Consider the following 15,778-nt stretch of genomic DNA (forward strand, 5'->3'; position numbering starts at 1 on the left):
CACTCTTCATAGGGTGTGGTTTCCAGACCTTTTAACATTCTGGTCACTTTTGGCTACCAGCTCACTATCTCAAAATTAATAAGAAAAAGACTGCATTTTAAAAATACTAGTTCTTAAATATTCACTTTTATTTTCTCTTTCAGTTGGCATCACCGTTTAGTCAAGTAATGAAACCTATGACTTGCCGTGTATGGTTGTCCCTGCATATTCGCTAGGGTTAGGGGAACAAGACCCCCGTGAATATGAAAAAACCGCAAATAACAAAAACTCTGTTTTTACTTAAGAGGACACCTCTCTAGGAATCTCTAGGCCCTCCAGGGCAACTCTGTAGTCAATGTAGCTCTATGATTCTGTGAATTCTGTGAATGTCCACTGAATGGCACTGGAGTAGCTACAAATGGTCTTTCAGTGCAACTTTTAGTTAAAGTTGAAAACAGAGTTGCACTGGAGGACCTAGACAGTCCTAGAGAGAACATATTAATGAAATCCGTGAATAATCAAATCCGCAAATATCAAATCCACAAATATGGAGGGATGACTGTATTGTGATAGCAACTCTGGACAAGTTACTTTGTGCTAATGGGAGCTAGCACCCAGCTACACCAGCAAGGCCACATGTTCCTCACCCTGGCTTCAGTCTTTTCAACAAAGGAGTATGTGGATTCACAGAATCATAGAGCTGGAAGAGACCTCAAGGGCCATCCAGTCCAACCTCCTGACAATCAAAGTGCCCCCCCACAGATGGCCATCCAGCCTCCGTTTAAAAACCTCTAAGGAAGGAGACACCACATTATTTATTGTTATTATTTTTTATTTATGTATACCTTGCCTTTCTCCCAGTACAGGGACTCAAGGTCATTCCAAGACAGTTTATTCCATTGTTAAAAAGGCTCTTATTGTCAGGACATTCTTTGTACTGTTTAGGTGGAATTGCTTTTCCTCTAGTTTGAATCTACTGGTCTGTGTCCTAGTCTTTGGAACAGCAGAAAACAATGGCCTGTTACAGACAGCCAAAATAAAGCTGCTTCGAGTCACAGTGGAGCTATGCTGTTTCAATGATGCATGCGTCCTAAGAGTCCAGAAGTCGCACCAAAGCCACGCTCCAGCCCTAAGGACTGAAGCGTGGCTTTGGTGCGGCTTCTGGACTCTTAGGACGCATGCATCATTGAAACAGCATAGCTGCACTGTGACTCGAAGCAGCTTTATTTTGGCTGTCTGTAACAGGCCAATGTGAAGTTGAAGGCTTTCATGGCTGGCATCCATAGTTGTTGTTTTTTTGTGTGTGTGTGAATTTTTCGGGCTATGTGGCCATGTTCCAGGAAAATTTCTTCCTGACATTTCGTCAGCATCTGTGGCTCGCATCTTCAGAGAATGCTTGCCTGGAAAGGAGTTGGGTGTATATATTGGTTGACCTGGAAAGGCAGGAGTGATTTGCATGTGGATTGTTCTATTGCTAATGGCAGGCCTCAGGGTGGGAGTGTATGTAAAGGAGGACTAGTGTCTGCCTGATTAGTGCTCATTGTCTGTTAGGAAACCCCTGACCTGGGAGATCTCTCATTTGTATCTGTTGAGTCCTGATCCTGCTATCCTTCAAGACTGGTAGCCAAACCCCATCTAGAAAACAAGCTTGCTCCATCTTCAATATGACAGCCCTTCAAATATTTAAACATGGCTATCATGTCACCCATTTAATCTTATCTTCTCCAGAAACATACCAAGCTCTCTAAGCCACTCTTCATAGGGCATAGTCTCCAGACCTTTCAACATTTTGGTCACCCTCCTCTGGGCATGCTTCAGCTTGTCAATATCCCTCTTGGACTGTGGTGCCAAGAACTGGATATAGTATTACCTTTTTCCTTTTTATAATTTTAGCTATCCTTTCTGGTTTTCCCAAGACCTGTTGCTTTACTTTCTATAATATTTCTAAGCTATGTCTTTAACATTTTTATTCAGACTAATAAAATATTTCTTCGTTGTATTAAACCTACTTATATCTATTATTTTCTTAAACCTACTATTTTCTTAAGAATTTTACTGAACGTTTCTCGCTTTACTGTTTAATAGTTCTATGCCGCTAAAAATTTCCTTAACTGGCTGGCTGTGTTTTCTATTTAGTTTAAATTTCTTCTCAACACTGTGCAGTGCAATATGATACACTTCCCCTCAGAACTGAGCCCAGGGAAGCATGTGAAAGATTGTAGCTTACATCTCTTCATGATCTTACACCCCTTTTTACTGATCTTTCTTTCGCTTTATTCTCACTCTTGTTTTTTCCATGCATAAAGCACAGGTCTTTTCATTAAAGCTCTACTCCCTTGCATTATTTATTGCACCCTGCTGTCTCTCTTGTGGACACTTGTATGTGGAATTTTGTTCCTTTACAATTTGCCTAGTCTCTTCTTTATTACATTAAGAAACTATTGAAAACATCTCCCTTCATATTCCCTCTTGATTCACTATTTGGTTGTTGGGGTTTTGTTTGTTGGTTTCTTGGATCATTTTATTAACACTTTTCTCCTTGCTCTTTCCATCCAACTACTCTTTCATTTTGTCTTCTGTTCAGATTAACAGCCTTAGGGACTTTTTTTTAAAAAAATCTGTATTAAATTTATCTTGTAATAAAAATGAAGTATGCTTGCTTAGAATCATGGCTTTCCAAGTGAGATTTTTAAACTATTATAGAAGGGAGTGAAGACTTTAAAGAATTTCATACATACATTTTCCATCTGGATTTTAAAAACATGATGTTAACAAGATTTAAGATTACTGCAACCACAGAAATTTTCCAATAGCATAACTGGCACTGTTTGAAATATACTTACTTAAAACAGACCCAGCTTTTGGACAGAGCTTCCCTTAAATACTGTGTACAGATTGTATGAGCTAAATTACGTTGCTTTATTCTTTTATCTAGACTCCTACGCAATTAGTCATTTTCCCATTTTAAGCATGATTCATTGCTTCTATTCCAAACTTCTGTTACATATGGCACTTAAGCCTAGCATGAGACAATGTGAATCTGTAATAGTTGCAACACCCAACACAGCACAACAAAGGAGAAGCAAGTAGGTGTTTTATTCATGCTGTAACTGTAATAAAATTATTTCCCATTAAATATAGAACTCCCATGCCTGTATCCTGCTGCCAGAAGTTCAAACATTTTTGCTCTAATAGTAAATCACCAGTTGTCAGTTTCCACTATACTCCTCATATAAAGGGAACATGCATTTCTAGATTTTATTCCTACTACAGATTTTCATTACTCTTCCCTCCACACTCTGTTGAGAATCTTTCAACACTGTAATCTACAGTATTCCACAGCACTGAGCCATGGCAGTTAAAGTGGTGTCAAACTGCATTAATTCTGCTGTACAGATGCAGCCAAAGTGATTGTTCATTTATGTTAATTTTAATGAACTTAAAAATAAGAATACATAACAACTTTTCACATAATACCAGAATTTGAAAGCATCCAATACATTTAGCACACTGCAGTTTTAAAATATATTTCTTCATACAGTGTTCCAATGGCCAATAAAGATCTCTGCTTTTGGAAGCAGGAATGGCCCGCAATGCATATAAAGGATTCAATAGATTAAATGAAAACAGGCTTATTGGTATTTATGACATAGAAGGAGGCAGGCAGTTCTCCTATGATTGCCATCTTATGCCTGGTTCCTTGGAAGTGGTCCCAATGATGTCACTTGGATTTATTTAAGCACAGATGTAAAGGCTTGGAGAAAAAAAAGCCTCTAAAAATAAGGGGGTTAGAAAATGCTCCTGCTTTAAGTAGGTGCAAAGAACAGTAACAGATTTTTCTCCAAGATTTAATAACCCTGTTAGCTATAGCTCTGAATGTACTTGTATGTATTTATTGGTGAATGGGAGTGGCCAGATTTAGCTATAAAAAAACCTTGCATTGTCTTTGTTCTGCAACAGGCACCGTTGGACCAATTCCATCCTCCATGTTTCTTTCATCACTATCAGGACTTTTAACAATTTTGAATGTTCTTTTCTACAGAATAGACTTTACATATCAAAAGGCTCTGGTTGCAAGGTTTTTTTTAGTAGTATAATAAGTTGTATAATATGCTTTCTGTATGCCTGGAGAGTAGGCAGTGATTCTATCAAACTTCTAGGTGAACTTGTTTCACTGTGCTAGCAGTTGACACAAGAGCACAAAGCTCATTATTAGAAATTACAACGTATCATTGATTATAATAAATTTTGAAAAGAGTGTATTCAAATCTCTCTGTTGTCTTCATTCACTAGCAGGCTACTGAAAGCCAGCATGACATAGCAGTTTGAATATTGGACTACAATTTTGGAGACCAGGTTCGAACTGCTGCTCGGCCATGGAATAGTGAGAATGGGGGCCCTTGTATATTCAAGCATTCTCCAGCAAGCACCTTCCAATGTTTTCTGTCCAGGGTCCTGATGATAGACCCTGCCTTGCTAGATAAGATCTTACCCTATCAGAAAGTAACTGTCTCTACTGCAGACAACTTCCGCAGCCTTGAGCCACAACAAAACAGGATAATCTGGACTTATCTATGTTTACCCCACTGAATACAGTGAGACTACTGTGAGTAAATGTACATGCAAGATTCCTGTGCAAGATGATTTTGAAAATGTTGTAGTGCAATAACAACCACAGAATCATTCTGAAACTGTATAAGAATAATGTGTCTCAGACACAACTGCAGAAGCAGTCTAAAATAAACCCAAAACATATCAAACTCACATTTTATTTTAGTTATACAAGATAATTATATAATTCAAGTGTTACTTTACCTTTTTAGGCTCCTGTTATAAAAAGACTCATAATTGTTGGGGGCAATTGGCTTACAGTTGTAAACCACTTAGACACTGTTAGTTCAGTATGAAGCGGTACATAAATGAAGCTGTTTGTTTTGTTTTTGTTTGAACTGAATGCATAAAAAGATTATAGCACAAGTCTAGAGTTGTGTACTCAAAAGTAATGCTTTTAAAGACACCTGCCCTCAGGGATGTAGGTATAGTAGGTACGACATCTCTTGTAACTCCTGAGTGACCCTGGCCAGTTAACAGATGCAGGGGGATGTTGAGGGGAAAAGGGCAGCAGGGGAGATATGAAGGAAAGAGGGACTGGCAGGGGGAGGGCAGTGAGGAAAAAAGTATTGGTGTGCAAGAAAGACAAGGGGAATTGGCAGCATTTAGGACAATGGTGGGGATGAAAGTTGCATAAAAGTTTTCACTGATCACTTTGTGTAGTGGTGATGACCACTCTTTGCCTGCCCACATGAACTCATTCCCTTAGCCTCATATTTCACTAGTAATGGCAGGAAATGCTTTGTAAGGCTTGGGTGCAGGGCACTGTTTCTGTGGCTCGGAGGTGTGCCATTTTGTTTCTGTGGCTCGGAGGTGTGCCATTTTGGGACAGACTAACTGAGTGACCCTGCACAAAACACATTCTTTCAGCCTCAAAGAAAGGCAGGTCCCTCTGAACAAATCTTGTCAAGAAAACCCTTTGACAGTTTCGCCTTGGGGTTACCATAAGTTGAAAACGGCTTGAAGGCACACAGTAACAATTATTTTTTTAAACATCTTTTGCCTGTTTGAGAAGCAAGGGGAGCTTCAAAAGCTTGCATGACATTTTTTATGTGCTTCTGTTAGCAATAAAGGTATTGCTCTTTTGTGGATTTTGTTCTATCTTGCTGCATGGCCAACACAGCTACCCCAGAATATGTTTTCGTGTTTAAAACTGTGGCACTATTATTACACTCACAAATGTCTCCCCAAACCTACCTTAACAGCCAGCAACCACCCGAGTGATGGAGGTCCGTTCTGCTGATCAAGGTACTGCAGGATTTCCAGCCCACTCCCACCAGCAAACTGGTGGGAGTAACAATCATAAGTCAGACCCCCATTGCAACTCCCCTCTGTACAACAGCTTGTTGGTGGGAGGGAGCTGTCAACATCATCCTGTTGGTTCAGGAGACAATACATAGTTACGCATGCGTAACTACATCAGCGAAACAGGATCTCAGCCAATGTTACTATTCAATCAGCATTGTTTCCCAGTTCATTTTGAATCAATACAAAATACTGGTTATTCTCTAGAAAGATTCAAGCAACCTGAGAGTAGGGTATTTGAAAGACAGCCTCTCCACCATGCCCCAAATGTCACCAGAGGTTCTTGTTATTCAGAAATGGGCTTTTACAACTGAAGTACTGTATAAGTATAAGTCTTGAAATATAAGTTGAAAAATTGTTTAACCTAAATTGACTATCCCCTGGTGAAAGACAAGAGTTTAATCTGTCCTGGAATAATTGATCCCCTTCTGATCTCTTATCCATCCAGCCTTTATAGTATGAGCACAAATAGTTATGCCTGCTGGAATTTTGTAAGTTCTTTGGCACTGTTTTCCTTTGCTTTGTCCTTCATATCATTCATTACATGTCCTTAAATTTTACCCTCAACTCATCCATGGTTCATATCAAAATCCATAATTTTGGCCTCTCGATTTATACATGAGGTCAACTTATAGTCGAGTATATATAGTAATCAGGCTGTACTGATTCTGAGAAGTCTCTTGGCATTTCAACATTCTACAAACCCCTTTTTGTTTTGCCATTCTTTTCATTTGGTTCTCCTCTCTGATTTTAACAGTGAGCTTTTGATGTTTAATTTAGTCTTTGTTCAGCCCTTATTTATTGATAGTACACTGCTTTAAATCACTTGGCCATTCCATTTGGTGCCACAAAATAAAATATAAACGATTTAATAAATAAACTTAGTGGAGCTTATTTATGAGTAGATGTGTACAGGACTGCATTGTCAATCTGTGTTAACTCCTTTCACATAAAGGGAGGAACATGCTTTTTGTGAGGAATGGAGCTCTCATCTTAACTTGCCCATCCATTATTGAAGCATGAAACCTGAAAAACTTGCTAGTACAGTCAAACATTTGATGACAATGCACTGGGTGTACCAGTCCTGATAACGGTCAAAGATTACCACATAACTTACACAAGTTTTAAAGCAAGTCAACTAGAAAAAAGCAACAGTGGTATTTAGGTAACAAGAGGCTTTTGCTCAATAAATGCTGAAAAGGTGTAAGCCTACGTGACATTTTTGTTTTGTTTTGAACCCACAAAGGGCCTTTCTGATGCATGCCTCATCCTCAGTTTAGCATTTGCATGATGCTTCCACAAATTCTGTGCACATATAAAAGGATGACAGTTGCCTCCCATTCTAAATAAATATGTATTTGAAGTGGGTTTACAAACTAGTTTGCAAGCATTTCTCATTAGGCCTAGATAGTCTGCATCACAGCAAACTAATTAAGGAAACTGCAAAGAGAAGCATGGGAGAAAGAAGGGAAAACATGTGATCCTATGTCATGTTCTTGTCCTTCCAAATCATGACTAACATGGCATCTGAACTGAGCCACTGTGAACTGGATCCTCACTTAGAATCATAGAGTTGGAAGAGACCACAAGGGCCATCCAGTCCAGCCCCCTGCCATGCAGGAACTCTAATATCTTGCTACAAACAGAAATATTGACCCCAGCTGGGGTTTGGTTCCAGGACCTCCATGAATACCAAAATCCATGGCTGCTCAAGTTCTATGGAAAACAACAGCATAGTAAAATGGCATCCCTTATATAAAATGGCAAAAACAAGGTTTCCTTTTTGCAATTGGCATATTTTAAAAATATTTACAAGCCATGGATACTTGCATCCATAGATAAAAAATCCGTAGATATGAAGGGCTGACTGTAACCAGGAAGAACTTTTCTGCTGGGCAGTTTGCAGCATATTTCCAGAACACACATTCATTTCATGAGCACCATCTTTCCCAAGCATCTCCATCTCAACCTTACCATCGCTGCCATACCCTCAAGGTCTCTGGCAAACAACGTGAAGCAAATACATTACAGAAAATAAACTCCAGCTTGAAGATGTAGTTATAATTGCTTCAATATTTAATAGCAAACAGATGATGTTCTCCCTCAAGCACAAAACAAATGAAACAATCTTCTTTAAAAGAAGATTGGAATTATCAGTAAAATGATGGGCATGCTTTCAGAAGTGTTCTTTCTTGGGATATCAGAACATGTGAAGATCTATGCTGGATTAGTCCAAAAATTTAAACAGTCCAGTATTCTTTCCCTACAGTTGCCAACCAAATGTCCATAAGAAGCCCACAAACAAGTCATGAGTGTGATATCACCCCACTGCTGGTATTCCCTAGCACCTGGTATTCAGAGACATCCTGCTCTGATATCCGAGGCACAACAAAATGGTCATCAACAGCTTTATCCTCCATTAATTCATCTAATACCCTTTTAACCTATTCAAACTTGTAACCATTGTTACTGTACATCAGTCCTGAGAACTACCGGTGCAATCTGCATATTTCAGCAGAATCACTGATTAGGATGTAATATCCATTTATTCACTTCTCCATGATGTCTCTCAGCAGACATAATAAAGAATATTAGAAATGTTTGCTTCCATCTGTAATCGTGCCCCTTTCAGCTGTCAGCAGACTAAGTACCATTCCTGAGAGATCAGCTGGATGGGAGTAGGCTGTATCTACTCACATGAAACTTATTCCACTCATTGCAGGCCCACAACTGAGATATCCCTAGTGTGGTGTGACAAAGAACATTCCGGTAGGTATAATGAAAAGAGATATTCTCTTCTAAGACGGAGCCCACATGCCATGATGCTGTCATTCTAATCATATCTTTGAGACATTTATTCCATACTTTATGACTGAGTAATTCTGCCTATAGCTGGATGCAATCATCACTAAGTTGTAGCCACAGACAATAGTAAACTAGTTTTTTTCAAGCTTCTAAAGCTTCATATTCCAAGAAAAAAAATACTTTCTTCTCAGACTCAAGACTTGCAAATGTTTCAGATGTGACTAGCCTGTTTGAGTCTCTCATTCTTTAACAGGTTAAATGAAGGAACAAACTAAAAATAAATGTTCCAGTGCTAATGCCAAAAATACTCATCCTAGCTGTATCAGTTTTTCAGAAACACTTGGTAGTGCTATTACAGTCTTGTGCTGTACTTACTCATGCATTTTCCTTTTTAAAAAATAATTACCCAACTTTATGGGGATAAATATTATATCAATGAACACTGCATTATTCATTGCACACTAAAAAGAAGCCAGTATGATAAGTGATGCATTTTTCACTTTTTATTTCTTAGGACAGTGTAACTCAGAGTTTGGGTTCAACCAATTGTTTGCAGCTGCAAAAAGAAATGTCTACATGAGTTTTTTATTTTGAATATCAGGATAGGTAATGTGTGGGTCTTCATATATTGCTGGGCTTTAACACTCATCATACTTGACCATAAACTATGCTGTCTGGGAGTTGCAGTAAAATAACTTTGGAAGGCCATAAATTCTTCAGTTCTGTTAGGTTTCACACTCTAAAAAATGGCACACACAGCCATTTGCAAGAAGGCAGAAAGTGTTCAGTTTTTCATTTGTAGAAAATCTCCATGAGAAATCACTTCCAAAGTAATCTGATAGAAGCAGAGGTTTGTACAGCTAGACTTTCCATTCCTTAGTCACTATTTAACAAAATGTATTCCTTACGATTTCCCAAAACAGTTCAACAGCAGCAAATTTGGGCAGGGAAAGTAAGGTGGGGTACAGACCGCTAGAAAGAGGTGGCTGGAAGCCGCCTCTCTTTTCTGGGTAGCTGCACTGCAGCAACCAAATTGCGTGGTGCAGTTGTGCGAAAAACAAAGGAGCACTGAAAAGCGGCTCCTTTTAGCGCTGCTGTAAACTCCTGTCGGCAGCGCAAGCATGTTGCTGCTGCGTGGGTCCATATGGACAGCGCACAGCAGTTACGTCATAGCTGTGCACGCCGTCTAGATAGTGCTGCACAGCTATGGCGTCATGGTGATGTGCTAGGGTTGCGGGGCGTGTGCACGCGCCACCCCGAAGCAACCTAGCACGTTGCCATGATGCTGCAAATGGCCCGTCTGTCCAGGGCCAAAGAAAGAAAGAAAGAATCATTCTGTTCCTCCTTTTCAAGGAGATATGTAAATCAGAATGTCACATCTCATCCATTCTATTCTAGTATGAATGTGAACATCACTGGCAAAATTCCAGGAAAGCTAAGTGGGGTCAGCAACTGGTTTTAGCATTACTAGGTTTACATCATGTTACCAACCAAATTTAATTTGATCTGTACCGTGCTATATTTCCTATCTCCCATTCAGGCAGAATACCAGAACTGTCTTTCAAATACTCAAAAATAATGATCTGATGTTGGTCTCATTATAGTTCTTGCTCTCATTGGGCTGTAGTCTCTTGTAGTTCTTCTAGGCTACAGCAGATGGGCTGAAGGTACATTGAGAACTACCAGTAGCCAGCTAGCAGGTATGCAGCAGATGAGCAAGGGTTTCTGGCTCCCAATGGTTGAAAAAGCAACAATAAAACGTCTCTTTTCCCTCCTAAATTAAGGAAGACATCTTGTGAGAAAACAATAATGTGTGAAGTATGATTTAACTTTTGAGATAGGCATGCCCCAAGGGCTCATTCTATTTCTGCCTTTTTGAGGACTGTATTGCATCCGCCTCTAGCTACAGGAGATTCGGTTCTAATTAAAAATAAATTAGGTCCTGCAAGTCTAAACTCTCCCCACTTCCCCTCTTCAGAATGGCCTCTCTTTTAATTTCATCTGATTAATCCACTGTGTTCATTATTACATCCACCTGACAGTGCAAGTATCCTGAATTACAGATACATTTTGTAGTGCTTTAGCATGTTCATATGTGGTAACATAGTCAAGCCAGCATGGTGTAGTGGTGTAAGTGTTGGATTATGACTTTGGAAATCAGTGTTCAATTTACCACTCGGCCATGGAAATGCACTGGGTGACACTGGGTGAGTCACATACTCTGAGCCCCAGATTTCACTTTAGGGTCACTGTAAGTCAGAAACAACTTGAAGGCATGCAACAATGTAGTTGATAAAAATTAACCTTCTGCTTTCAAATTAACCTCTTATGCATGGAGGTTTGTACAAATTGTCTCATCAATGTAAAGGGATGAGGGATCAGTAGCGCCAGCGTGACATAGTGGTTTGAGTGCTGGACTATGACTCTGGAGACCAGGGTTTGATTCCCAGTTTGGCCATGAAACCCACTGGGTGACCTTGGGCGAGACACATGCTCTCAGCCTCAGGGGAAGGCGATGGAAAACCTCCTCTGAACAAATCTTGCCAAGAAAGCCCCACAAAAGGTTTGCCTTAGGGTCAGAAATGTGGTGAAGGCACAACAACAACAACAAAATGAAGTGTAAACAAAACAAATGGCAGACAGTTAGGAGTAGCTGAAATAGGCTTCTCTGCTTCTAGATGCCAAAATTCAAGGCAGCAAAGAAGGCAGGTTCCCTACCATGGAAGCTCTACCTATACAGTGGACCCTTGTTATCGGCTGGGCTTTGGTTCCACCTGAACATTAGGAGGAACTTCCTGACAGTGTGGGCTGTTTGACAGTGGAGCACACTCCCTGGGAGGTCTTTAAGCAGAGGCTGGATGCTTTGATTGAGAGTTCCTGCATGGCCCTTGGGGTCTCTTCGCCTTCCTCTGCATGCACTCTGCCTGTGTGTGAGAGAGAGAGAGAGCGGGGGAGGAGGTCCTGCCTGAAGTCCAGCCCCAGAGCAGGCAGACCTTACAGGGAGTGCTGAGTTCACTCCCTGTAGTGATAGCAATGCGGGAAGGCTTCTCTGGAGATGCCAGCCACAGGACCGGCCCTCCGAGCCCGGAAACCCTCTCCCCGTCTCCCCGCAGGTGTTGTCCAGTCCAGCCCTCCGGGGCCCTGCCCTCCGGGGCCACTCACCCATGTGGTACCCGTAGGGCGACTCCGCGGCGCCGCCGTCCTCCAGGCTGGCCAGGATCTCGCCTTTGCCCACGTCGCTGTCGCCCACCAGCAGGAACTTCAGCAAGAAGTCGTAGGCTCTGGCCGGGCTGCCCACGGGCTCCATCCTCCCTCCGGGATGCTGCTTCACAGGGGGCTCTGCGGCGGGGGGCACTCCGCATCCAGCGCCCGCCGCCACCGCCACCGACCGGGCGCAGAGCGGGGGCCGCGGCGGCACAGGCGCATCTTGGTCGGAGCCCCGCCGGCTCAGGGCGGGACGCGGGGCCGCTGAGGCGTTTGCAGCCGCGCCATCCGCGGAGCCTCCTGCGCAAAACGCCAAGCACCGAGGAGACCGGAGGAGCCCCTCGGGGCCGGGAGTCGGAGAAGGGACCGGGCTCCGTCCTCAGCGGAGGCAAGGAAAGACCCCCGCGTCGACCGTTGGCACAAACCGTCGTCTTCGCTTCTCCTCAACCTGCGCAGAGCCTCCGCCTCAGGCGCGAGCCTCTCTCGCACTGCGCCCCCTCCTCTGTTCCCATTGGGAGGCGGCTCCCCAGCCACGCCCACTCCCCCTGCCATTGGTAAAACGAGTCGCTTCCCCTTCTCCCATTGGTTAGAGAAGGGTTCCGCCCCCTCTCTCTCAGGAATTGGCGGCGCGAGCCCACAGCTCCTCAGGTTCGGTTGCTAGGGTCCTTTCTCCCTTCCGATTGGTTGGCCCAGGCTGTCCGTCTCAGAGGGGGCGGGGCGGGACGGGACGAGGAAGGACTGTTGTGTTTACACATCGGAGGGTGAGGCATGTGCTGCTGCTGCTGCTGCTGCTGCTGCTGCTGCTGCTGCTGCTGCTGCTGCTGCTGTGCGTGGTGAGCGCGCGCGAGAAAGAGAGAGAAAAAAAGCTCTTCGGCTGCGCGCGCAGCCTCCACTTGTCAAAAACAACGTCCGCGCATCGTCTCGGGGGCGGGGTTCTGCGTCCAGAGGAGGCATTTCATCTCCTCTGTCAGAGACACCTCTGCGGTGTCACAACAAACTACAGTTCCCAGAATCCCATAGCGATGGGCCATGGCAGTTAAAGTGGTGTCAAACCGGTTTATTTCCGCAGTGTGGATGCAGCCCGGATTACATTGCCACCTGACTGGGAAAGTGTCAAGGGCAAAATACACTCCCCCCCCCCTAAAAAGACAGGAGGGTTTTTTTGGGCTCTGGTTTGTTACTCTTGGAATACGGAATTAAGACAGAACTGCCTGATGGAACAAGGCAATTCTTTTTAATTATGATCTATAATTATTTGGCATCAGAATGGTATTGTTCTTGTGTGTGCCTCCAAGTCATTTTGACTTGGGGTTTGCCATTGCCACCCTCTGAGGCTGAGAGAGTGTGCCTCGCCCAAGGTCACCCAGTGGGTTTCCATGGCAAACCGGGATTTGAATCTGGTCTCCAGAGTCGTAGTCCAAGAGAAAGCACTCGTTAGCATGTCCCTGGAAATACACTCACTCAGACCACTACATTGAGAAAGAACTGCCTGATGGAACACGACAATTCTTTTTTTAATCAACGATGATCTGGAATTACTTGACATCAGAAGTGTATACTAATCTGCACAATATTAGTCATCACATATAATCTGCTTTGACAACATAATCCTTACCAATATCCTGTGTAATTTCTGACCTGGTTTTTTAAAACGACCTTGAATGGGATTGTTGAACATGCTATGACTGCTTAAAGTGAGCAGCACAGCAACACACAGCATCTTTTCAAAGACATGCAGCTTCTCCCAGACCATTGCTTTCTTGACATCCATGTAAGAAAGGAACATATGTGTACACTAAGAACAACATTATATACACAATAAAATGGGTTCCAGGACACAGTGGGTGGCGTTCACTGTCACTGAGCAAATCAACATGCACATTTACTGCATGGCAATAAAAAGACTATTGCCTTTTCACTGGTAACATGGAACCATCAATACATGTAAGAAAAATAGGTCAGTGGAAGAAGTGCTGTGGAATAATAACATTTCTTTCTATGAAAGATTTTAATAAGATTTTAATAAGGCTGTGATGGGGGGCCTATGACCCTCCATATCTATATGAGGGGAGGGCTTCAGCCTGAATCAACATAGCCAATAGTCAGAGATGATGGGACTTTGAGTCCATCAGCTGCTGGAGAGCTACACATCCCCTGCTGCTGATTTAAACCTCAGTCATTCCCAATAGAGGCCATAAGGCTCTTCACATAGCCCCAGTGCACCACAACCTTGCATTAATTACAGACGTCAAATAACTTTTCAAAAACATTTCAAATATTTCCATATTGTCAGAAGCTACAGATATATGGTATTACTGTATTGCAATTTGACAATGAATAAGGAACGTCTAGACAGCCTGGTAAATAGCACTGGAAGTCACGTTCTCTCAGCCTCAGAGGAAGGCAAAAATGTATCCTGTCTGAACCAATCTTGCCAAGAAAACCCTGTCTTCCCCATAAATTGGAAATGAAGGCACACAACAACAACAACAACAACAACAACGAGCCAGTGGTATATATTGGCACCAGTGGCATGTGGAAATGCAGCAGTGAGGTCCTGGAAGCCAATTTAGGTTGCTAGGTGGGAATTTCAAAGCCAATGGCTAGAATCCTGTTGGTTTGCCACAACCAGAATTGACCTGTTCAATCAATGGTTGCATAGCAGGTCAGTGTACAAGTAATTTTAATTGATTTACTAGGTCTACACTAGTTGCAACTAACAATAACGGTTAAGCCCATAACTCATTTGTAACTTTTTCTGAAATGCTACCTGATATGCCCACAAGGCCAAGCAAGCAAGCAAAGCTAAGGACTCTTTGTATGCAAAGGATTCTTGTAGCACATTGGGACTAACTTGTGTCAAATGAATTGTAGCATAAGCTTTTGTAGATTTGGTTTACTTCCCCAGATGCATCGGAGGAAGTAGACCAAGTCTACAAAAGCTTATGCTACAACTTCTTTCACACAATTAGTCTCAAGGTTGCTCCAAGAAGAGCCCGTTACATACTGATATTTCAAACTAACATGGCTCTGTCTCTAAAATCTAAGAGTCTCAGTTAGTGGGTAAGATGATGGTTCAGACTACAGTTGATCCTCCATATCCCCAAATTCTGTGTTCACAGATTCAACCATCGGTGGCTTGAAAATATTAAATCCCCCCCATTAAGCAAAAGTTTATTTTACCATTTTATATAATGGACACCATTTTACTACGCCATTGTATATAATGGGACTTGAGCATCCACTGATTTTGGTATCCACAGAGGGTCCTGGAACCAAACCCTAGCAGATACAAAGCAGCTGCTGTATAAAGAGGAAGAGTTTAGAATACAAAACTTTCAATGTATTAGACAATGGAAAGTGTTTTGGGACAAGGCCTGGAGGGAGTGTTGGACAGGCCCAACGCCATCAGGCCTGAAGAAGAAGAGCCCTCCCTCCTTCCAACTGTCATCTTCTGGCCTGGAGGGAGTGAAAAAACAGGCCCAACGCCATTGGGCCTGGCCTCGATTAAGAAGCAGAGCCCTCCCTCCAGTCCATCTGCCTTGGTCCAGGCCTCAGAGGGAGAGAAGAACTGCTGGACCTGATCCCCTTCCCCACCACCATTCCCTTCTCCTTTTGTGCAGTGTCTATTTAGATTGTAAGCCTGAAGGAAGGGAATTGTCTAATTAAAATAATAATTGTAAGCCGCTCTGAGAGCCATTAGGGCTGAAGGGCAGGATATAAATACCATAAATAATAATAATAATAATAATAATAATAATAATAATAAGGTGGGCTGTACAAAAGGAATGGTTCCATTTGAACCATAATGTGTCCAGTGTGCTAGCCCATAACATTAAAATAATAGCAGTCTAAATTTTATATTGAGCCTATG

The 15,778-nt window shown here is 42.4% G+C and overlaps 1 protein-coding gene across 1 annotated transcript in view; it reads right to left on the minus strand.

Moving 5' to 3' along the window:
- Positions 1-12,396, minus strand: part of LOC149322045 (ras-related protein Rab-40B-like) — a 30,676-nt gene extending 18,280 nt beyond the window's left edge. Inside the window, exon 1 of the mRNA XM_089533745.1 lies at positions 11,863-12,396. Coding sequence (XP_089389871.1) covers positions 11,863-12,007 — 145 coding nt within the window. The 5' untranslated portion in view covers positions 12,008-12,396. The remainder of the gene's footprint in view (positions 1-11,862) is intronic.
- Between the last annotated feature and the right edge of the window lie 3,382 nt (positions 12,397-15,778).

Source organism: Sceloporus occidentalis, unplaced genomic scaffold, assembly GCF_023333645.1.
Source record: "Sceloporus occidentalis isolate IW3139 unplaced genomic scaffold, rSceOcc1.0.p SCAF_1, whole genome shotgun sequence".
In the NCBI taxonomy this organism is placed as follows: domain Eukaryota; kingdom Metazoa; phylum Chordata; class Lepidosauria; order Squamata; family Phrynosomatidae; genus Sceloporus; species Sceloporus occidentalis.